Consider the following 25,290-nt stretch of genomic DNA (forward strand, 5'->3'; position numbering starts at 1 on the left):
TCCTGAAACCATCTTCAGGCGATGGGTGCAGACCCACTGGCCATGGATGCTGGAGGCAGGGAAGTGCCACCTGCCCACTCCCTCCTTGAGTGAGGGACAGAGCCCGATTCTGGACGGCATGAGCAGCCCCCTTCCCTCAGATGTGTCACCCTCAGGCCTCTGTGAGCCCTTCCCTGTTCTGTATCCACCCTGACCCTCCATCTCTCTGTTCCAGCACTGTGTGTCTTGCTGACTCTGTTGGAAGATGGACTCCAGAACACCAGGGGTGAGTCTGCTGGGAGTAACTCAGTCCACAGCCAGAGTCCCAACTGCCACCTGCACCTCTCAGCCCAGGCAGGAGAAAGGCCTGGTGCAGGGGAAGCTCAGGGTCACCCTTCCCATCACCCCTTCCCAGCCCCTGGCTCAACCTTCATCTTCTGACTAGTTTCCATCCCCACAGCCTTGGCCACCATGGACTGTGCCTCGTGGTGCCCTCCACACTCCACATGTGTCAACGCCACTACCTGTCGCTGCCATCCAGGATTCGCCTCTTCTGGGGAGGTCGTCACCAGCATCTTGGAGAGTTGTGATGGTACAGAGGCTTGGGGTGGTGGAGGGCCACATAGATACGGGGGTGGTGGTTAGGGGCCTCGGCCTTTGTTCTCAGACTGTTATCAGGGTCAGAAAAAAGAGAAAGAGAAGGATGTGAAGGTAAAAAATGAGAAGTGAATAAACATGGCTTTGTAGAGAGACAGGTGCTGGGTCTCCAGGAGTCTGGGATCTGTGCCCCAGTAGCCCTTCCAGGACTGAGGAGGGGGATGCAGAGATTCCACCCACCCACCACTTCAGTATTTCCTCCTGTATCAAAATCCAGAGTGACAGGGTGAAAGCTGAGAAGAGCAATCTGATTGAGTGGCTTTCAGGAATGGCTTGCTCTAGCCACAGCCCAGCTGCAGCAGTGTTGCCTGAGAGTCTGATTCTTTCCCCAAAAGATGCTGATTAAGTATCAGGCTCCAAGCTAGGTGGGGGATCGGGTTTTTGGTTCTGGGGGCACTCATGCCTTTGGAAGGTGACCCTTTATCCTGTTTTGTTCCAGACATCAACGAATGCAAACCACCTTTGACAGTGTCCTGTGGAAAATTCGCAGACTGCCAGAATACGGAGGGGAGCTACTACTGCACATGCAGCCCAGGATACGAGCTTATTTCTGGGGCAACAAAATTCAGTAATGAGAGTGAGAACACGTGCCAAGGTAAGAATAACTCGCATCTTCCATCTCCCCATCCAGTCCATGAGGTTTGGAGTCAGCAGAGCCACTCCTGCAGCACGCAGGGTGCAGGGCCCTGGTTGCAGGTGCTGCTCCCAGTATGAGTGGGGACAACTGTGCCTGTGCCTGTCCCACTAGCAGAGAGGCAGGATAGCATGAGAGCCAGGGACCCAAATCCTGGCTTTGCTACCTGACAGCTGTGTATGCGACACCAGCCAGGACACTGACTCAGAAATCACTGGTAATATGATGTGATAATATGATTGTGATTTTGTGTTTAAAAAAACAAAGAGTGCCTACCTTTTAAAGACAAAAACAAAAGTAGCTTTGTCTTTTGTTGCTGTATAACCTTGGGCACATTCTTCACCTCTGTTTTCCACCGTTTACTCATCAGTAAAAGAGCGACAATGACGCTTACATCACAGAGTTTCTGGGGAGGTATATGAGATCACAGAGCACAGCACAGTGGAGGCTGTAGGGTATTTAGATTACAGTCATCATAATCTAAGTCACCACCTCCAGGTTGCACATCCCTGGGGACTGCCCCATGGTGGCTGCTCAGAGAGCAGCTGGCCCATCTGTTCCCTCACCAGGGACCCAGGAGGATCCAGGCCTCCATGCATCACCAGGCACTGCCCCCTTTCAGGGGGAGCAGACAGACAGGGAAAGGGCTTCAGGCAACCCCAGGGGCAGGTGGGGCCAGCAGTGGTCAGGCAGAAGCCAGGACTCACCTCGAGAGAGGGGTTAGTGCAGAATACAGAGAGAGGGGAGGAGGAGGCTGAGCCCAGGATCCTGGAGGACTCTGAGCAGACCCAACCTGCTGCTGGGAGAAGAATCCCAAACCAGGGCCCCACCCACATCCCTCATGCACCTGCATGGAGCCCAGTGGTAGGGCTCCACCCACTGTACTGCTGGTCCACAGGGGCATATGTGGGTGAACATTGTGCCCAAAATATGTAGCCTGGCGAGAGGGCAGAGCCTTCATGTGAATTGAAATACAGTCCCTCTTCCCCAGGTGAACTCTGTGTTTGGGGAATGGACAGTGAGCTGCTGTTAGCCCCCATTTGCCTCCTTTGCTGGACACCCTTGTGCAGAGAGCAAGCCATTCAGTGTGCCTGGACCACCGCAAGCCCTGCACACGGTGGTGGCTGTGGCACTGAGGAGACGAGCTGCTGTGTTAGAAACAGGCCAGGCCGAGAGACAGGGCTGGAGCTGCTCGCAGAGACATGGCTGAACAGAGTGAGGTGGGAGAGGTGGGTCCTCAGGGAGAGAGCAGCCTGCTGGTCTGCTCAGGACCTGCCACCTGAAGACCGAGCTTTGTGACAGGCTCAGCTGGGCCGTCTGTGCACCTGCCCACCTCAGCTCTCCAGCCTCGCCGCTCCTGAGGACGCGTCTGCTCGCGTCATGGCCCACGAGGTCTGCTTTGAGCAGCTGACCCAGGCCACTTCCTGCCTGCTTGTCCCACATGCTTCAGGCATCAAAGGGCCATCCCAGGCACCTGTCTGGTCTCCCAACCCTCTCTGAACCCCAAGTCTCAGAACCCTCTGCAGAGGCCATTTCCAGAAGGTCGGAATGTCTTCACTGCAACCTGGCACCTTATTGAATAACACAAAGAGGGTGGTGGCTTTCAAGATACTTCGGGAGCTCACAGCGCAGAGCGTTCCAGAGCAGTATCGCCCTCCACCATCACCAGTGACTGCTGGGCCGAGACCTGACACCACCGGAGCCCACACAGGATCAGCAGAGCCAGGAGCCCTCTCAGACCCCCGGGCCATGATGGACCCAGAGACCCTGTCAAGAATATTGGGGGAAGAAAGATTCAGAAGGGAGAGCTGGCAGGAAGAACTTGGGCCACTCTGGCCCCATCTGGACAACAGAGCATCTAGACCACCATGCTTACCCCATAGGACAGCTCCATGTGGATTAGAAAAGACTCCCACTCACCTGAGAGAAGGCAGTGGGGCCTTCCAGATGCTTCTATGCCAGTAAATGTGGCTGACTCCCAGCCCTGAAGGCATCCACCACCCTCTCCTTCCCCTTGCAGATATGGACGAATGTCAGCAGAACCCTGTGATCTGTAAGAGCCGCCGCATCTGTGTCAACCCCCAGGGCAGCAACGCCTGCAAGTGCCCACCAGGGTTTGAGCTCAACCCAAAGTACCCGAAGGTGTGCCAAGGTAGAGGCCCAGGGTGAAACTGAGGTGGGGATGGGGCTGGGGAAGGAGCTGAGGCAGGTGTCACAGCCCCAGGAGGCAGGGGAAGATTCTCAGGTTCCGGAATGCCAAGGGCCTGCCAAGGCCTTGCCTAAGGATTCACCTCCCTGACAGTCCTGCCACAGAGCTGGGAGATGGCAGGGTCTTCTGGGCCCTGGGTTTCCTTGTGGAGCCCCAGTGAGCATCCCAGACCCTTCCCCTTCCTCATCTGTCACATGCAGCAGTGGGAGGTATCATTTCTGATTCTCAGAAAATGAACTTGGGTCAGGGTCCAGAAGGGAGTAGGGAGGAGTCCTTGGTCAGGAAGCTGAGCCTCTGTGACTCAGTTTCCCTCCTGGGTTTGCCACCTGTAAACTGGAGACTATGTTCCCTGGCATGTACATCCTGCAGGGAGACCACCATTAGGTGCTTTGAGGGTGAAGGTGAAGGTCACCAGATGGTGGCATGTGTGGGGTTCTTAGTGCTGGGCAATGAGAAGTGGGTGCAGGGAGTGGAGGGTGGGTCTGACACTCTGGCTTTGTTTTCAGATGTGGATGATTGTACCTTGGGGAAATACCCCTGCCACAAATCCACCCAGTGCCTCAACATCGTGGGCAGCTATGAGTGCCGCTGCCGCCCTGGCTGGAAGCCGATTTTTGGGTCCCCCAATGGCCCACAGAATACCATCTGTGAAGGTTTGGAGTTCAGATCCCACACGTCCCAGAACCCACAACTGAAAGCATCTGATCACATATTCAATGTCACCCACACCAACCCAGCAGAATGAATGCTGGGCGTGCCCTGCTGTGCCAGGCTTTAATTGTTTTAAGGCTAAATAGGAAAAGATCTGGGGGGGTCCTAGGGAAGAAGCAGGGGTACCAAGGGGAAGGCTTCTGGGGGACCCCATGCAGCGACTAATTACTAACAAGGAAAACAATTATTTCAGATATTATCATTTCTATTATTATTATTTTGGTTAATCCTCACCCAGGATATTTTTCTACTCATTTTTTGTTTTTAGAGAGAGTGGGAAGGAGGAAGAGAGAGAGAAATATCGATGTGAGACAGACACATTGATTGGTTGTCTCCCACATGGCCCTGGGGGCCTGGGATCAAACCTGCTATCCAGGTATGTACCCTTGACCGTGAATTGGACCCACAACCCATCGGTGTATGGGTTTGGACAACGGTTATTTCCATATCTGGCCAGGGTTGGACAATGGTTTTTTCCATGTCTCACACCCTGTACATCAGTAAGGGCTCACCTGCTATGTGTCAGGCCTCTGCACGCTTCCCATAACCCTGTGTCCTCCACTCAGGGATGTGCAGTCACCAGGTGTCGTCACCTCCTAGCAAGGGGTCGGTGTGGGGGGCACTAACATGGGGAATGGGGTGGGGCATGGAGACGAGAGGGGCCCTGGATTCCTGAATAAACGAAGGATTACCCAGTGTGAAGGTACCTGGCAGGACCCTAGACCCTGCCTCCAACACACTCACACATCTCACACCTAATGAACAGCTGTTCTGTCCCCAGAGGAGATCTCCTTCCCCACCTGGACCCCGCCCCCTGGAATCAACAGCTCGGTGAGTGACTCCAGCAGGAACTAGAAGGCAAGATCCCTCTACACAGCCGAAAGTCCACACATTTACCCCATGCTCCCTCACCCAGGAACGAGGCTTTCAGACCCCTCATCTCCTCTCTCCTCAGAGTCTCTCCCAATTCTATAAAAGAGTCCAGGATCTGCGCAGAAACTTCAGTCCTGCCAGAGCCCAGAACACCATCCAGGTAAGGACAGGACCCAGGGAAGACAGGTAGAGGCATCCCATAGAGGCCTCCAGAACCCTATTCTGGGAGGAGACAGACCCCAACACAATGGTGCCCTGCTCTGAGGCCCCACCTGTCCCAGGGTGGGTGGGATGAGCACACAGCAATTATTTGTTCTCACGGTTAGACCTACAACATCTACTAAAACTTTCCTCTTGTTTTTGGTCTGAGATCTTACATTGTCCTTGGTATACATGAACAGGGTTGACCTCTGAGTGGCTGTATTGCATATCAAAGACCCAGGGAATCTCATCCGGTACCATGTGTGTCCCCAAATAGACAGGTTGAGGGTCTGTTCTCTGTGGCTGAGTAGCCAGGGTGTTCCTGAAGCCCCTTGTCTGAAGATCCACTGGTTCTGTGCCCATCCCCCCAGGGCATCATAAAGGTGGTAGATGAGCTGCTGGAGACCCCGGGGGACTTGGATACCCTGCCCCGCTCAGACCAGCACTGTGTGGCCACTAACCTGCTCACTGGCCTTGAAGATGTCCTCAGAGAGCTGAGCAAGGCCCTGCCCCGTAGGCCATGGCACTTTCCTGCAGCTGGCGGAACAGGTAAGTGGCCCAGTCTGGCCCCAGGCTCTGCTCTGCCTGCTCTCACCTCATTCCTCTTCCAGTCACACGAGAGCTGAGTGATCACACTTGCACCGCCATGTTACTCTCATAAACATATTAAATTACAAGGTTAAAAGAAAATGAAAAAAAATTGTTAATACTACACATTTTCATTGTAATATAAATTACCAGCAGATGAAATAATTATACTTAATATTTTAAGATAAAATAGAAATGGCTTCCAAAGAAAACAAATTATAAAATTTGGAGGACTATAACTGAGTTTTACCTGATGTTTAAGTTATTTGTTTTATTAAGGCAAATTTCACATAATGTAAAATCCACCATTTCAACCAAAGTGTAAAATTCAGTGGCATTTAGTACATTCACAGAAGTGTATAAGCATCACCTCTATTTGTAAAATATTTTCATCACCCTGGAAGTGAACACTGTACCTACTAAGCAGTTACTTCTCATTTCTCCATCTCTTGGCCCTTGGCAGGCACTTATATCTTTCTGTGTCTATGAATTTGCCAATTCTCTACATTTCATAGAAATGGAATCATACAATATATGATGTCATAGTTAAGCAGCTTTCTCTTAGTATAATGTTTTCAAGGTTCATCCACTTGGTAACATATATTATCTTTGTTTCCTTTTCATGGTCAAATAATATTCCATTACATGTATACACCACTTTTTATTTATCCATTCATCCATTTATGGACATGGGATTGTTGCCACCCTTTCACTATTGTGAATAGAGTTACTATAAATATTGGTGTACAAGTTTTTATTTGAATAACTGTTTCAGTTCTTTGGGTTTATATGTAGGAGTCATATCACTGAGTGATATGGTAATTATATGCTCAACATTTAGGAACGATCAAACGATTTTTTCAAAATGGCTGCACCATTGTCCATACACCCCCAGCAATGTGCAAGGGTTCCAATCTTCACATTCTCAGCAAGGCTCATTAATTCCATTTTATATCTGTTTTATTATAGGCTTTCTAGTGTATGTCAGGTGACATCTCATTATGGTTTTGATTTGCACTTCCCTAATGACTAATGATTTTTTATATCTTTCTATGGGATTGTTGAACATTTGTGTATCTTTTTCAGGGAAACATCTATTCAAGTCCTTTGCCTATTTTTTAATTGAGTCATTTGGCTTTGTCTTGTTCAGCTTTCAGTTTTCTTTATATATTTGATAGTAGACCCTTATGGGGTATGTGATTTACAAACATGTTTCCCCATTCCATAGATTCTTTTCTTTTTCTCCATAGTCTCTTTTTAAAAAACTTCCTTTTTTAATGGGGGGTGGGGGAGGGGTACGTGCCCCTAGCAGTTTATTTAGGGACTCTCAATTTTATTTTGTTGATTTATATATCTACACATATGCTTGCACAGTACTACTCTGATTACTGTATGTTAGGGCTATATTTTGAAATCAGGAAGTGTGAATCCTCCAAATTTGTTTTTTATTTTCAGTGTTGTTTGGGTACTGGGGCCTCTTGCAATAGCATATTAATCTTATTATGAGCATTTCCATTTTTACCAAAAAAAAATTGCTGTTGGGATATTGTTATTACATTGAATCTGTAGATCACTTTTAGCTGTATGGCAGTGTTTAAATTATTAAGTCTTTCAATCCATAATCATAGGATGTCTTTTAAGTTATTTAGGGTTTTTGCATTCCTTTAGTAATATTCTGTAGTTTTCAGTGAACAAGACTTGAGTCTCCTTTGATAAATTTATTCCTAATATTTTGTTGAAGATTTTTGCATCTGTGCTCATATGAGTTATTGGTATGTAGTTTTCTTTTCTTTTGATATTTTTCTCTGGTATGGTTTTTAGAGTAATTGTGGCCTCAGTGAATTATTTAGTTAGTGTTCTTCTTCATTCTATTTTTTTAAAGGACTTTATAGGAATTTGTGTTCATGCTTCCTTAAATGGTTAGTAGAATTCGGGACTGGCCTTTTCATTTTGGAACATTTTGATTACATATGCAATCCCTTTACTTGTGACAGGTCTGTTCAGACTATCTAGGTCTTCTTCAGTTACTTTTGTAGTTTGTGGCTTTGCAGGAATTTGTTCATTTCATTCAGGTTATATAATTTGTTGTTGAATAATTTCTCACAGTTACTCTTGTATACCTTTATAAATTTAGATGATTGGTGTATATATCATTATTATGTACATAAAACATGTGTTATTATATATATATGGAATTATTTTGTATATATATAAGAATATTACAGATTACATTTGGTATACAGTGTAACATAACATACATAAAATATATCTATACATAAAAATGTCACTACAGCAAGAACTGCTGGCACAATTACTAATCTAACTCCCTTATGTAACTCCCACAACTCATAGAACTGTCCCTGGAGGTGATGGATCAAGGAGACAAGAATATCACCTTGAGTGTTAATCAGACAAAAATGCTGCTGAACTGGGATACGATGCAGGACTCAGGTGACTCTGGTAATGACTGAGATGGAAAGAAGGTCAATGGGGCTTCACAGTGGGACAAGACTGCCAAGGATGTGACAAAGAGAGAATTAAATATTAAAGGGAAGTATAGGCTATGGTGGATCAAAGAAAAGAGTGTATCCCAGGAGGAAGGGGGCCTGTTGGGCACCCTAAGATACCAATTTTGTTCTCCTCCTGCAGGCACTTCTGTGGTGGGCCTTGTCTCTTCTCCAGGGATGGGCAAGTTGCTGGCTGAGGCTCCCCTGTTTCTGGAAACTGAGGAACAGGTTGTTATGCATGAGACACACAAGGGCATGCTGCAGGGCATCTCTCCAGTCATGCTCTCAGACATCACATCCGTCTTTGTGAGCAATAAGAACACTCAGAACCTCAGCTCCCCAGTCACCTTTGTCTTCAAGCATGTGAGTCCTGGTGAAATGGAGCTGTGGGTGTGGAAAAACCCTGAGTCCTGGGCCAGCCTTGCTATTTTGGGACTCCCCCAGGGTGCATCACCTGTGCAGGACAGCCTTTCACAAGCAGGATTTGGGTTAGCATTTCTGAGCACCAAAACCAACAGCTCACACCTGTGCCCTCTTCCTACAGTCCATGACTCCTGGGCCAAGGCAGAAGGTGTTCTGTGTCTTCTGGGAGCATGGCCAGACAGAATATGGTAATTGGACCAACAAAGGCTGCTGGGTGGCATTCACCAGTGACTCTAGCACCACCTGCCAATGCACCCATCTCAGCAGCTTTGCCATCCTCATGGCCCACTATGATGTGCAGGTGAGAGCCTTGTGAAGGGACTTTGTTCAATTTATGTTGTTTTGTAATAAGTTCCCATACAAGTAGCCCCTTAAAATATAAATTTAGCCCTGGCCTGTTTGGCTCAGCATTTGGAGTGTCGGGCTGTGGTCCAGAGAGACCCGAGTTTGGTTCCCACTAAGGGCATGCACTTTAGTTGCAGTTTGTCCCCAGCCCTGGTTGGTCGTGTGGGTGGCAGCCACTTGATGTGTCCCTTTCACGTCAGTGTTTCTCTCTCTCTCTCTTTTCCTCTCTCTCCCTCCCACTCTATCTGAACAAAAAATGAAAAAATGTCCTTGGGTGAAGATAAAAATAAATAACTAAATAACTAACTAAATAAATTTAGTTCTTTGGGTTAACAAATAAACATAGTGTATTTGTATTGTCTGGTCAGGGTCCTACAAGTATTACAAGCCTCTCATCTAAGGATTACTGTCCTCCTAAGCTCTCTGGTGACTGGCAGAATTCAGTTCCTTGCTGTGATAGGGCTAAGGTCTTACTTTCTTGCTGGCTGGCAGAAGGGGTTACATTCAGTTTTGGATCTTTATCCATCTAAGAGTTAAATATAACATATAGGAAATTGTTGTCTTTTTTTATTGTCAATGAAATGGAACATCTTCATTTAAGAGTGATTTATTTTTCTGTCTCTGGAAGTAAGTTGCTTGCTTTTTAATCTATATTTTTATAGGCCTGTTGATACTTTACTTATAGATCTGGGAGCTCTTTATGTGGTAGAGGAATTTATATCATTACACAAAAAATACTCAAAACCTAGTATGCATCAAAATCACTTGGAGGGCTTGCTATTTATTTGTGAATACTTATTTAGGAAACAGTGTCAGTCTTACAGATTTGTTGCAACAATGAAAAAGTGTAAATAATACCAAATTGCTTTTTATCCAGATGCATCGGCTTTGAACATTTAATCTCCATTTTCTTTATCACTTTCACAGTTCTGCTTTTCTCTCTCTGCCTCTCAATTTCTCTCTCACCTACTTACACTAAAATTAAATTGTTTTTTGTTTTTAATTCTGCTAATGGATTTAAGATGATTTGAAAAAAAATAGGCAGGAAAAGCCTTAATCTTTAGGATGTCCGCCACTGGCCACCATGGAAGCTGGAGGAAAAATGCCAGTGGAGTGAATGGAATCTACACAGTTCATCTCCCAAGACCAAACTGGAATTACAACTAAAATAAAGACATAGCGTCAAAAAAAAAAAAAAAAAAAAAACACTGAAAAGCAGCTGGAAAGAACCCTTATACTCAGAAATAGAAAGAAGCAACAAATTGAGCCTGAGAGAAACTGCAGAGGCGCGAGAGGGCTAGCTGGGAGCCCGTAGACAGCACCTGAGTGTTGTTTCCTCTGTGAGCATTCAGTTCCCTGAAAGCCCAGAGCACTATATCAAGTTCATCCACTCACCTTAGGCTCCCGCAGAGAGAGGACAAAATGGACTGGAACTGTATGGAGACTCTGTGGCTCCTGGCTCAAGGAAAGCTGAAGGGAAGGATATAGGAAGTTTTATGCTGAATCACTCCCTCATGGCACAGTGAAAATCTTGCACCTTCCAGAGCCTTGGGGAGATGCAATAGCCCCTCCCTCAGGAATTTAATACCACCTGGCCTGGCCAGAGGAATGCAAATTGAGGCTCATTAACAGCTAGAGACTGCCAGCAAGCAAGAGCCCCATGTGCTGGAAAATCTCTTATCCTTTTCACCAGAGAGATTATCATTCAGCTGAGGACTACGAACCGAGGCTCATCAAGTAACTGAAAATAATAGCCTATAGGCAAAAACCAGAGGATAACTAAACCTTTGCTTGGCCTGCAAGTCAACCCAAGAAAGTAAGACTTGACAGTGCTATTTAACATGCGTCCTCCCACACCCATCCAAATCCAGTAGATGGAGCTGCAACCAGAGGGACACCAACACCCACAGGGAAAATTTGGCAGACTCCAAAAACCACTGAGACAGCCAAAATGGTAAAACAAAGAAACAAATCCCAAATGAAAGAACAAGAGAAATCTACAGAAGATGAGATCAATGAAATGGAATTAAGCAAGATATCAGAGGCAGAATTCAGAATAATGCTTGTCAGGAAGCTCAACAGCATGAGTAAAGATGTATAAGTTCAGGAAGAACAGAGAGTCCCAAATAAAAAGAACCCAAACAGGCCCACACCAAGACACATAATAACTAAAATGCCAAAAGTTAAAGATAAAGAGAAAACCCTAAAGACAGCAAGACATAAGCAACAGGATACCCACAAAGGAACCCCATCAGGCTATCAACCTACTTTTCAACAGAAACACTACAGGCCAGAAGGAAATGGCATGAAGTATTCAAGGTAATGAAAAGGAAAGATCTGAATCTAAGACTACTCTATCCAACAAGGCTGTCATTCAAAATAGATGGTAAAATAAAGAACTTCCCAGACAAAAAAAAGGCGGGGGGCAAGGAGCTAAGGGAACATATTAGCACCAAACCAGCACTACAAGAAATGTTATTAGGATGAGTGTAATAGGCAGAAGAAACAGGATGAGAAACATAACCACAATAAACAAAAATGGCAATAAATAAGTATATATCAATAATAACCTTAATGAAAATGGATTAAATGTTCCTATCAAGAGACACAGAGTAGGTGAATGGATATGAAAGCATGACTCATAAATATTTTGTTTACAAGAGACCAAACTCACAACAAACAACTCACATTGGTTGCAGGTAAAGGGATGGAAAAAAATCTTTCCAAACAAATGGAAAAGAAAAAACGCTGGGGTAGTGATATTCATATATGATAAAATAAACCTAAAATGTAGGCCATAACTAGACACAAAGAAGACCACTACATACTTTTGAAAGGATTAATCCAAGAGCACAATATGACCTTGGTAAACATATATGCACTCAATATAGAAACCTAAAATACATTTAAAAATATCGAGAGAACTTCAACAGAGAAATCAACAATAATATAATGATAGCAGAGTCTTCAACACCTTGATGACATCACTGGATAGATTCTCCAGAAAAAATATTACCAAGGAAACTGAGAAACTAAATCAAATGGATTTAATAGCTACAGAGAATTACACCTTGAAACTGCAGAATTAACATTCTTCTCAATTGCACATGAGACATTCTCAAACATAGACCACATTTTAAGACACAAACTAAGTCTCTACATGTTCAAAAAGACTGAAATCATACCAAGCAACTTCTCAGATCACAATGGCATGAAACTAGAAATCAATTACAATAAAAACATGCAAAAATATTCAAACACATGGACTCTAAACAGCATGTTATTAAACAGTGAATGGGTTACCAAGGAGATCAAGGAATAAATTAAAAACTTCCTGGAAACCAATGAAAATGAACACACAACAACACAAAATCTGTGGGACTCAGTGAAAACAGTCCTGAGAGGGAAGTTCATAGCACTCCAGGCCTACTTCAAGAAAGAAGAAACATTTCTAATTGATTTTCTAACCCTACAACTTGAAGAAGTATAAACTTAACAAGAAGAAAAACCCAGAGCAAGTAGAAGGAGAGAAATAGTAAAGGTCAAAGCAAAAATAAATGACATAGAAGCTAAAAAAAACAAAAAACAACAATGCGAAAGATCAATGAAACAAAGAGTTGGTTCTTTGAAAAAATAAACAAGTTTGATGGACCCTTAGCAGACTCATCAAGAAACAGAGAGAGGACCTAAACAAAGAAAATCAGAAACAAAAGAGAAGTAACAACTGACACCACCGAAGTACAAAGGATTGTTAAAGACTACTATGAACATTTATACACCAACAAATTGGACAATCTAGGTAAAATGGACAAATTTCTTGAATCACACACTCTTCCAAAATTGTACAGGAAAAGATAGAAAAATTGAACAGATCAATAACAATTAACAAAATTGGAGATATAATCAAGAAAATCACAGCAAACAAAAGCCTGGGCCCGATGGCTTTACGGGAAAGTTTTACTGAACACTCAAAGAAAAACTAAAACCAATTCTCTTCAAATTATTCCAAAAAAAATCCAAGAGAAAGGAAGACATCCAACCTCATTTTATGTGGCCAGCATAATTCTAGCTACAAAACCAGATAAAGACACAACAAAGAAAGAAAATTACAGACCAATATCTCTGATGAACACTGATGCCAAAAACCTTCACAAAATATTAGCAAATCGCATCCAGCAATCCATTAAAAAATTATTCACCATGACCAAGGGGGAGGCATCCCAGGGACACAAGGCTGGTACAATATTTGCAAATTTATATGTGAAACACCACAGAAACAAAATGATAGATAAAAACCAAGTGTTATATCAATAGATACTGAAAAAGTATTTGACAAAATCCAGCACCCATTTCTAATAATGTGAAAATAGAGGGATCATATCTCAATATAATATAGGCCATATATGAAAAACCAACAGCCAACATTATACTCAATAGGCAAAAACTAAAAGCATTTTCCTTCAGAACAGGAACAAGACAAGGATGCCCACTTTCGCTACTCTTATTTAACGTAGTACTGGCCGTCTTAGCCACAGCAGTCAGACAATAATGAAAACTAAAAGGAATCCAAATGGGAAAGGAGGAAATGAAATTGCCATTATTTGCAAATGACATGATATTGTACATAGAAAACCCTAAAGACTCCATCAAAAATCTACTTGATTTATTAAATGATTTTGCCAAGTAGCAGGATACAAAATTAACATTAAGAAATCAGTGGCATTCTTATACACCGATGTTAAACAGAAAGAAAGAAAAACAAAAAACAACCCAAAATGGAAAGGTAACCCACTGTATGGGAGAGCATAATTTCCAACTATACATCAGGTAATTTCCAAAATATAGAGAGTACTCCTACAACTCAACAAAAGGAAGACAAAGAACCCAATTAAAAAATGAGCAGAGGACCTAAATAGACACTTGTCCAAAACGGACATACAAATGGACAAGAGTCATGAAAAAATAGCTTAACATCACTAATTATCAAAGAGATCCAAAATAAAATGACTATGAGGCATCATCTTATACCTATCATAATGGCTGCCATCAACAAATCATAGAACAAGTGCTGGCAAGGGTGTGAAGAAAAGGGACTCTAGTACACTGCTGCTGGGAATGCAGACTGATGCAGCCACTATGGAAAACAATATGGTGCCTCCTCAAATAATTAAAAATTGAACTTCCATTTGACCCAGTGATCCCACTTCTAGGAATATATCCTAAGAAGCTGAAACACCAATTAGAAAGAATATATGCACCCCTATGTTCATAGCAGCATTATTTACAATTGCTAAGATCTGGAAACAGCCTAAGTGCCCATCAGTAGATAAATGGATAAAAAAGCATGGTACATATACACATTGGAATACTATGCAGCTGTAAGAAAGAAAGATCTTTTATTTTTTTAGATGACATGGAGGGACCTGGAAAGTATTATGCTAAGCGAAATAAGCCAAGCAGAGAAAGGCAAATATCACGTGATCTCAATTATTTATGGAATATAATCAACAAAATAAGTGGATGATCAAAATAGACCCAGAGACATTGAAGTAGGTTCAGACTGATAAACCTCAGAGGAGGTCGGCTAGGAAGAGATAAACCAAAGAACTTATATGCCTCTAAGCATAACTAGTAGACATAGACAACAATGCCAGGGGAGGGGCAGCAGTTGGGAAGAGGGTGACCATGAGGGAAAAAATATATAACAAAAGTAAACTAATTAATAAAAGTTATAAATTAAAAATTGGCAGGAAATATGAAGTTTATCTCCTACCATCATCAGAGTATAGTACTTTTCCTTAACCAAGGATCTAAATCTGTAAAGAGCAGGTGTTGCAGCCCTAAGGTATATCTGGGTGGGAGGGTTGATACTTGGACATTGAGTCTCCAGGTACAGACTCTGCCTCACAGCATCAGGTCACGGGCATGGAGGATGGTGCTCAACACAGAGCTGTGTGCTTCTGTGATGAACACATGATAACTTATAAGCTAAATCTTGTCCACAAGTCTAAAGAAAAATAAATCCTATGAATTATAGGGCTTGGTCTTGAGTGAGGAGTCTCCTATCGCTCAATTTTTCCAGGGTCTGAATTAATCAGTTTAGAATCCCATAAAGTTCTAACAGTATCCATAAACATCCCAAATACATGTAGATGCTCCATTCCTAATTTTGTTGTACCCACCAAAAAACTAAAACTGGTGGAAGAGTCATTAACTCAGAGCAGGAATGTGTGACTGATATCTCCTGTTTGCTGGGTCCCAGGAGGAGGATCCCGTCCTGGCTGTGATCACCTATGTGGGGCTGAGCCTCTCTCTGCTGTGCCTCTTCCTGGCAGCCCTCACCTTCCTGCTGTGCAAAGCCATCCAGAACACCAGCACCTCACTGCACCTGCAGCTCTCGCTCTGCCTCTTCCTGGCCCACCTGCTCTTCCTCACGGCCATCGACAGAACTGAGCTCAAGGTACTGACACTGTCCTGAAGGACCCCCACCCTGCCTGAGGGGATGCTGCATGTTAGGGCCCATGCTGCATTGGACCCCTTCATAAAACGGCCTCGGGTTCTGGGAAAATTTGAGGGGTGAGAGGCCAATTTCACATTGACTGGGTCACCAAATAGCAAGGTATAGGAGAGGTCCTGGCGGCATGCTCCACCCTGACTATTCCACCTGGTGACTCTCACTCCTCCTCCAGGTGCTGTGCGCCATCATCGCGGGCGCCTTACACTATCTCTACTTGGCCTCCTTCACCTGGATGCTACTGGAGGGCCTGCATCTCTTCCTCGCTGCACGCAACCTGACTGTGGTCAACTACTCCAGCATGAGCAAGTTCTTGAAAAAGTTCATGCTCCCTGTGGGCTATGGAGTTCCAGCTGTGATTGTGGCCATTTCTGCAGCTTCCAGGCCTCACCTTTATGGAACACCTACCCGGTAAGGGCATATTCCCATTTCTTTATCTTCTTCACCATCACCATGGCCTTTATAAATCCAATATAGCATTCAGATTATGTCAGATTATATTAATAGAGACAATAAGTGGTAATCCTTTGGACAATTTTTTGATGGCTATTTATAATAATTAAGAAGAATGTCTTTAAATGTCTCCTCAAAATAACAAAGGTATAGTGGGGAAAAAAAGGGGGTTTGGACATCATTATAAACAATTTAACTTACCTCTTTACCCAAATTGTACAGAATGTTCCAGTTATATTTGGAAAACTAGAGGTGATTTAAATAAGCTACAGAATAGATTGTGTCATAGTTGAGATTTACGTGGTGCTTATACTGTGCCAGGCACTTTTCTAACCATTAGTTAACACAATTCATCCTCACACCAATACTTTGAAGTAGATAGTGTGATTTGACCCATTTTACAGATAAGTAAATTGAGGCATAAATAGGTTAACTAAATGCCTAATGGTGCACAGGTAGTAAATAGCAGAGGTGGATCCAAATCAAGGGAGTCAAGTGTCAGAGTTTGAACTCTTTTATTTTTAGCTTTTTCTGCTAGTTTTAATGTTTTTAGTTATTCTTGAAATATATTGCACATATCATTAAAGTGTTTTTTCTTTTTCTTTTTTAATTAATTTATTTTTGTTACTGGTATTTCTTCTTTTTTCGCCATTGACACCCAACTTCTGATCCCCCCCATTGTTGTCTATATCCATTGGTTATGCTTATACGCATGTACGTTCTTTGGTTTATCTCTTCCCTCTCCCTGCCCCTCTTCTCTTAGGTTTGTAAGTCTGAAGTATGATGTTGGCTGTAGGTTTTTCATATATGGCCTTTATTATGTCGAGATATGATCCCTCTAATCACACAATACTGAGTGTTTTTATCTGAAATGGGTGCTGGATTTTGTCAAATGCTTTTTCAACATCTATTGATAAGATCGTATGGTTTTTATCTTTAATTTTGTTTATGTGGTATATCACATTTATTGATTTGCGAATATTTTACCAGCCCTGCATCCCTGGGGTGAATCCCCCTTGGACAGAGTGAATAATTTTTTAATGTATTTCTGGATCCGATTTGCTAATATTTTGTTAAAAATTTTGGCATTTGTGTTCATCAGAAATATTGGCCTGTAGGTTTCTTTGTTTGTAGTGTCTATCTGGTTTTGGAATTAGAATTATGCTGGCCTCATAAAACAAGTTTGGAATTCTTTCTTCTTTTTGAATTTTTTTGGAATAGTTTGAGGAGAAAGGGTGGTAGTTCTTGAATGTTCCGTAAGTAGTTCTTGAATGTTCCGTAAAACTCCCCAGTGAAGCTGACCGGGCCTGGGCTTTTGTTTGCTGAGAGAGTCTAAATTACATCTTCAATTTCCTTAGTTGTTATTGGTCTGTTGAAGTTGTCTATCTCTTTCTGGTTCAGTTTTGGGAGACTATGTGTTTCTAGAAATTTGTCCATGTCACTTAGATTGTTCAATTTGTTGCTGTAAAATTGTTCATAGTATTTATTAACGATCCTTTGTTTTATTTCTCTGGTGTCAGTTGTTACTTCTACTCTTTCACTTATGATTTTGTTTATTTGGGTTCTCTCTCTTTGTTTTTTGGTGAGTCTAGCTAAGGGTGAGTCCATCAAATTTTTTATCTTTTCAAAGAACCAGTTCTTTGTTTCATCGATCTTTTGAATTGTTGTTTTTTTTGTTGTTGTTGTTGTTTTTTTGGTCTCTTTATTGTTTATTTCTGCTCTGATCTTTACTATTTATCTCCTTCTACTTGCTGTGGAGTTTTCTTTTTGTTTGCTTTCTAGTTTTTAAGTTGTGAGGTTAGATAGTCGATTAGAAATTTTTCTTGTTTCTTGAGGTAGGCCTGTAGTGCTATGAACTTCCCTCTCAGAACTGCTTTCGCTGCATCCCATAAATTTTGTGTTGTTGTGTGTACATTTTCATTGGTTTCCAGAAAGTTTTTAATATCTTCATTGATCTCCTTGGTAACCCATTCATTGTTTAATAACATGCTATTTAGGCTCCATGTGTTCAAAGGTCTTTCTGAGTGTTTGTTGTAATTGATTTCTAGTTTCATGCCATTGTGATCTAAAAAGATGCTTAATATGTGCCTGTACCAGAGATCAAACCTGAAACCCTGGTGCACTAGGACCACACTCTAAGCAATTGAGCCACCAGGCCAGGGCCTCAGACATCCTTGTTGACACCACCTGAAATCACAGCCTTAGGCAGTTAGTGATGTAATTTACAGGAGTTCACTACTGTTTTGGCAATGCTCTAGGGGCAAGCTATTTTAGCCCTCGCTGAGATGAAGTTTCAGTCAAATCAAATACACACAAAATTTGGAGAACAAGGTGTTCCCAGAGGGCTAAAGGGACAGAAGAACAGACTGACTGTGCTCTGGGAATGATAATGGTGCTTTCAATGGAACTCCAAAAGTGGTCAGGTCTCTGTTGTCTGCAATGCTATCAGCATGGCTGCCTCACCACTAAGCTGGAGAAAGAAGAAAAGGAAATCATTCAGAGTTCAAACTTTGCAGAATCCTTTCTCATCAGTCTTATCAAGGTTCTCTTGTACAGACTCTTTTCAGTTTCTTCTGTGGCTCTGGGTAGTTGCCAGGGTATTGAAATGGTTGATTTTAGTTGTTTTGCTAATATTTTTGTTGTTTTAGGTGGAGAGCAAGCCTTCACTCTTCCACTCTGGAAGGCAGTGTCCAAGAACGTGCACCCTTAACCACAACGTGCTGCTGAAACTTCTGTTCACCTGTATTAACTAAGCTCTTCCAGGTGTCTGTCCTACTTGGACTCCTCAGTTCTTTCTTGCATACATTCTTCTCCGTGTATAGTTCACTGTTCTAAATGTCCTACTACCCTCTCCATTGTCCTGAAATGTCCTGACTTACTCTATACAGGGGTGGGCAAAAGAAGGTTTGCAGTTGTTTATATTGAAAATGATACAATATTTAATAAATAATGTGCAAGAATACACTCTGTTTTGGGTATGCACAACTGTAAACCTTCTTTTGCCAATTTCTGTACATTACCCTAATGCTGGATCAAGAGTGAATTCTGGTCCTGTTTATCATTAAAATCTTGAGCAATAGACAAGGCATTTTTGGTTCAGTTACCAACCTGTAATCATAAGAGAACTGGTTTGCACTGCTATTAAAATTAAACAAAATAACCCAACAGCAAAAGACAACCCAATTTAAAGATGGACGAAAGAGTCCTGGCCCGTGTGGCTCAGTTGGTAGAGTATCATCCAGTGAAAGGTCACTGGTTCAATTCTGGTCAGGGCACATGTCCAGGTTGCGGATTTCATCCCCGATCAGGTTACCTATGGGAAGAACTGATAGATGTTTCTCTCATACATGGATGTTTTCTCTCTCTCTCTCTCTCTCTCTCTCTCTCTCTCTCTCTCCTTCTTCCTTCTCTGTAATATCCGTAAAAAAAAAATATATGTATGTTTTAAAATGGACAAAACATTTAAATGGACATTTCTCCCAAGATATATAAATGACCAAAAAGTGCATGAAGTGATGCTCTATATTATTGGTCATTAGGAAAATGAAAGTAAAAAACATCAAAATGAGATGCCACTTCACAGCAACTCAGGTAAATTGTTAAAATAGAAGACAGGCCTGGTTGGAGTGTCATGCTGTGCACCAGAAAGTGGCAACTTTGATTCCTGGTCAGGACATTATCTTGATTGTGGGTTTGAGGCCCACCCAGGGCACCTGTGGGAGGAAGCCGATTGATGTTTCTCTCACATTAATGTCTGTCTGTCTGTCTGTCTGTCTCTCATTTTTCTCTCTCTCTAAAAATAAATAAAATTAATAATAAAAAGACAGAAATTAAAAAGTATTTGTGTTTGCAAGGATGTAGAAAAATTTGAACCCTTATACATTGCTACTTGCTATGAAAAATAGTGCAGCTTTTTTGGAAAACGGTTTGACTGTTTCTCAGGTGTTGAATGTATATAGCTACCCCATGATCCAGGAATTCCACTCCTAGGTAAATACTCAAGGCAAATGGAAACATATCCACACAAATACTTGTACGTTAATGCTCTTAGCAGCATTATTCAAAATAGCCCAAAATTGGAAACATCCTAAATGTCCATTAACTGATGAACAGATAAACCGAATGGCATATCTACACAATACAATATTATTTAGCCATATAAAAAGAATTTAAAAATATGCACCATAAAATATGCTGCAACATGGATAAACTTTGACTGAAAACATTATGCTAGGTAAAAGATCCAATCATAAAATGGTGCATATTGTATGATTCCCTTCATGTCCAGAATACGCAAATCCAGAGACAGAAAGTAGACTAATGGTGCCCTTTAGCTATGGTGGACAGTGAGATGCATGGATGCAGGAATAGGAGTGACTGCTAATGTGAATGAGTTTCTTCATGAGGAACTGAAAATGTTCTGATGTTACTTTGTAATGATGATTGCACAACTCTGAATATTTTAAAGGTCACTGAACTGCACAATTTAAATGGGTGCATTTTATGGCATATGAAATATCTCTCCAAAAAGCCATAGTGAAAAAGATTCAGTAGATGAGTTTTGCAGCAGATAAATATAAATAAATTAAAGAGTGCAAGAAAGACCCTTAAACCATGTTAGGTTCACAGAACTCTCAAAAACTGTTAACACATGTATAGACTTCTCCTTTGCTTCAACACAATGTCAGTAACATCCACTCTGCTCAAATCTCAGCTCAAATATAATTATCTTGTGAAACCTTCTGTAACCATCCTAATCCCTTAAACACAAAACTAAGCATGGCATTCAATGAAACATCTCTTAGCCCCCCATTTTTGTTGTGTTGTTGCAGTGTGTCTAACTGTGGATCTCCTACCTGAAGTGAGATGTGTGGGATTTAAGGCCATGTTTACTTTCTTCACAACCATGTCTTCAGAGCCAATTACAGGACCTATCACAGAAGAGACACTCAATATTTGTTGATGAATGAATTAAGAAATTAATTTACATAATTGTTGTATATTTCTAAGGACCAATGCATTTGTAATTCTCCCTCTTTCTTAGCTGCTGGCTCCGCCCAGAAAAGGGATTTATATGGGGCTTCCTTGGACCAGTCTGCGCCATCCTCGCTGTGAGTGACGACATCAGAGCATCCTTAACGCCCAGCTGAGGGTCATGAGAAGAGCAGAAGTATAAGGAGGGGAGGATGACCGAAGCAAGAATGTCCCTGGGTTATCTTGGGTTTGATTTGGTTTTCTAAGACTACTCCTAAAACTAAAAACGCTGACATTGTTACTAAACATGAAAACTACTTAACTGGAAATATTGTTGGGTAGGCTAGGCTAGAGACAACCCACTAAAATTGTATTTACTAAATCTTCTGTGGTTTCCTGAAGGTCAATCTATCTCTCTTTCTAATGACCCTCTGGATTTTGAGAAGCAAACTTTCTTCTCTCAACAGTGAAGTGTCCACCCTCCAGAATACAAGGTAAATGGAGAAGAGGCGGGCCACCCCATAGACATGCTCCCCAGAGAAAATACATAGGCCTCAGCAGCCCCTGATGTCCCTTCTCAGGTCTTCTGAGGGAACCCAGAGTAAGGAGATGCAGCTATCCTTCTACGGTGGACAGCTCAGATTCAGTGGTGGGCTGCTGTCTCCTAGCCAAAAAGTTCTGTCTCTAATCCCAGCTCGTAACTCCCTCAGTAATAGGAAGAACTGACACTGGTTGATTCACATTCTTTGAACTTTGTCAGCAGCCCTATGACAAAAGTACAAAGAACCTGTATGCACTTAGAAAAATCTGTGACTCCTCCCACAATGCAGTCTACGCTTTCACACCCACTTTCGGTTCAGGCTCCTTCTCTCCTCTCTGTTTCTCATTTCAGAAAAATAATTTATTATAGGAGGTGAGGGCAGTCCCTTGCTCCAGGAACCCTTGTGCTAATCTAATGCTCTTTCTTGTATGTTCCTATCAGTATCCTTTCTAAATTTTGCACTTCATTATCCTAATTATTTGGTTGTATTAGTCACTTGAATAGCCTGCAACCTTTGTAAAAATAGAAATCTTGCCTTTCTTACTTTTAATGCTCAGGCCCCAGCACGCAGCATAATGCACAGTACAGCCTATGTAACGTTGGTTGATTAATATTAGAGATCTCCATGGGCATGATACAATTTTTGAAACTTACATTATGGTGTCACGAATCTATTCAATTCAATAAAAATGCCATCCTGGACCCTAATAGCATTTCTGTTGTGGACAATCATTGACAGTAAAGTCCAATTTGAACACAATTTTGTCTGTGAACTCTTTTGCAACAAGGGCAGGCAGGAGCATCCACTGGGTGGAGATAAGAATGACCTTGATTCTGTTGTTCTGGGTGCATCATGGACCTCTCTTCTCCTCCTATCCAGGATGCTGACATTCAAAGCAATAGCTCAGCTCTTCATTTTGGGCTGCACATGGTGTCTGGGAATCCTACAGGTAGGGCCAGCTACTCACATCATGGCCTATCTCTTCACCATCATCAACAGCCTGCAGGGCGTCCTCATCTTCTTGGTGTACTGCCTCCTCAGCCAGCAGGTAAGTTACCACTGTCCAACTCCCACCCAGAACTCTTTCCATTCTCACTCCTCTCATTGAGCTGACTGGGAGTATGCTTTGCCTCTGCAGGTCCGGGAGCAGTACAAGAGATTGTTCAAAAGGGTCTGCAAAATCAAAGTGGAGTCTGAGCAGTACACCCTCTCCAGCAGTGTCATGCCTGAAGCTTCCTAGCCCAGAAGATGTACATACTTAAGTATTAAAGAGAAATAAGTATTAGCTAGCATTTTAGACTTTCTTTAGAAGAATGCCTGATATTTTCAGCACCCTCCACACTGCAAATCCAGGAAGAAAAAGACATAACTGTATGGGAATATTCAAGGCAATGATTACTAAGCACCACCAGTGGTTTAGATTTACAAAGTTCTTTTAAAATTGTTTTTAGACATAGAAAGTTCTTTTCCTTGTGGTTTCTCACCTCTTCCATCTTCCATTAAATCCCTTAAGTCTTTTTTCCTATTTAAAGGAGCCTACTAAGCTCCCTGGAAGTCCTACATTTCTTTCACCTGTTCACACAACCTTCACAAGCACGGGTTTCACTGTTGAATCTTCTATCTCCTCTCCATTTCTCAGCAAATATTCTTACCAACTATTTCACAGAGAAAATCCAAGTCATCGCAATGATTCTGTGAACTGCACCCATTCAACCACACCGAGGAACCATGACCATGCATCCTCTCCACATTGCCGTATCATTGACACTATTTTCCTTCTCTCTGAAGACAACACTTGCGCATCCACTTTGAATCCCATCATTCATGCCTTATCAATTATCTTTACATTATTGTTCACACATTCTCTCTCTCTCTCTCTCTCTCTCTCTCTCTCTCTCTCTTACTTCCTTCCCTTTCTTTCACCCTTTTCCCTTTTAACCTTCCCTCATCTTCTCAAAAGTATTCCTCCCAGAAGCACAGCAACATGTTTTGTTCTTTTCTTTATCTTGTACACATGTACCACTGGACCTGCCATTTCCTTCTAGCGACCAACTAAGAGTCGACTTTCTCTGTCTCCATTTCCTTGCCTTCAATTTATTCCCTCAGTTCATGTGTTTTGGATTCTTCTCCCCATCATTCCACCAAAGCAAATATCTCTTAGGTTTATAATGGTCTCTGTGTCCCTGAAGGATCTTCCAGAAACTTTTTACACTATTTATCACTATTTTCTCATGAAACACTCCATCCTTATCATTTCTAGATTCTACTTACTTGCCCCTCTCCATGCCTTTCTTCCATTATCTCTAGCTTTTCTCTCTTTGTTTCTTTTATAGCTTCAACCAATGGATTGGCTCCAGAAAAACAGGCAATTCTCATTAAATACTTTCTTCTTAGGTGATAGCATTCATTCCTTAGATTCAGTCACTGTATGGATGTAGATGATGGCCCCATGTTTCTCCAGCTCTGACCTCTCCTCTAGAGAGGAATATTTTCAGTTACCTGACATCTTTGGTATTTCCAAGACACCTTAAACTCAGCCTTCCAATGTATGACTCACAGTCTTTAGTCTAATCCCCTCCTTCTAAGTAGTGTCTTTCTTTCTCTGGATGGAACTACATCCATTGTGGAGCACAGGTTTGGAACCTGAATGTGACTCTCCACAATTTTCTCATTTTACAGCACCACCTCTCCACTATGCAATACTGTTGTTCTTGTCTTCGCAGTATGTCCCCAGTATGCCCAGCCGGCTCAGTCTCCAGCTCCCCGTCCTGAGCCAGGCTACCATCTTTACTTGCCTGAACCACTACAACATCCTCATGACTGACTACCCCTTTCTACCCTTGTCACCTTCCATTGCCTTGCTACATGTAGTCCAGGGGATCTTTACAAAGCACAAAGGAAAGCATGTCACTTAGTTTTAAATCTGTTACATGTACTTTTTCTCGCGTTCAGTTCTGAATAATATCCTGAGGCACAATGTCTATAAACATTTTAGTGAATTGATGGGTGATACTGTTAACCAAACCATCCAGGTTTCAAGTGTACAGCTCAATAAAACATCATCTGCACACAGCATCATGGGCCGATCACCCAAAGCAAAGTTCTGCCCCAGTTATCCCCCTGATGCCCACTTCCATCTCTCTGCACCCCCTTTCCCTCTCCCTATCACCATACTGTTCTTTCTGTCTGTGTCATATATATTTATTGTTTTGCTTAATCGCTTCACATTTTTAACCCTGCCCCCCAACTCTCCTCCCCTCACAACTGTCAGTGTGTTCTATGCATCTATGCTTCTGTTTATTTATTTTTTGTTAAATTATTATGTTCATTAGATTCCATATATAAGTGAGACCATATGGTATTTGTCTTTATCTGACCTTCTTATTTCACTTAGCATAATAATCTCCAAGTCCATCCATGGTGTTGCAAAAATAAGATTTCCTTCCTTTCTACAGCCAATTGTATTCTATTGTGTAACTGTACCAAAGCTTTTATCCACTCATCTACTGATGGGCATTGGGCTCTTTCCAGATCTTAGCTACTGTAAATAATGCTGGTATAAACATAGGGGTGCATATATTCTTTCCAATTAGTGCTTCGGGTTTCTTTAGATATATTCCCAGAAGTGGAATTGCTGGGTCATAAAGTGGTTGCATTTTTAATTAAATTTATTTTCTTTC

At 42.3% G+C, this 25,290-nt stretch overlaps 1 protein-coding gene across 1 annotated transcript; it reads left to right on the top strand.

Moving 5' to 3' along the window:
• The first annotated feature begins 67 nt into the window (after nucleotides 1-67).
• On the top strand, nucleotides 68-23,423 carry LOC118643847 (adhesion G protein-coupled receptor E2-like). The gene is made up of 17 exons (XM_036282210.1): nucleotides 68-265; nucleotides 440-571; nucleotides 1,076-1,231; nucleotides 3,291-3,422; nucleotides 3,986-4,215; nucleotides 4,974-5,021; nucleotides 5,146-5,223; nucleotides 5,636-5,813; nucleotides 8,205-8,312; nucleotides 8,502-8,722; nucleotides 8,904-9,083; nucleotides 15,390-15,587; nucleotides 15,817-16,052; nucleotides 21,139-21,205; nucleotides 21,471-21,562; nucleotides 22,490-22,658; nucleotides 22,749-23,423. The coding sequence occupies exons 2-17, from the start codon at nucleotides 451-453 to the stop codon at nucleotides 22,848-22,850; spliced, it is 2,316 nt and encodes a 771-aa protein (XP_036138103.1). The 5' UTR covers nucleotides 68-265; nucleotides 440-450; the 3' UTR covers nucleotides 22,851-23,423.
• The last annotated feature ends 1,867 nt before the right edge of the window (nucleotides 23,424-25,290 follow it).

This window comes from Molossus molossus, unplaced genomic scaffold (assembly GCF_014108415.1).
Source record: "Molossus molossus isolate mMolMol1 unplaced genomic scaffold, mMolMol1.p scaffold_m16_p_4, whole genome shotgun sequence".
Classification (NCBI taxonomy): domain Eukaryota; kingdom Metazoa; phylum Chordata; class Mammalia; order Chiroptera; family Molossidae; genus Molossus; species Molossus molossus.

What these genes read in the sequence shown, in the direction of transcription:
- LOC118643847 (XM_036282210.1), top strand. Translation starts at nt 451, where the DNA reads ATGGACTGTGCCTCGTGGTGCCCTCCACACTCCACATGTGTCAACGCC. An exon ending in CTTTATGGAACACCTACCCG is followed by an intron (nt 16,053 to 21,138) that starts GTAAGGGCATAT and finishes CCTCTTTCTTAG; the next exon opens with CTGCTGGCTCCGCCCAGAAA. An exon ending in CAGTCTGCGCCATCCTCGCT is followed by an intron (nt 21,206 to 21,470) that starts GTGAGTGACGAC and finishes GGTTTCCTGAAG; the next exon opens with GTCAATCTATCTCTCTTTCT.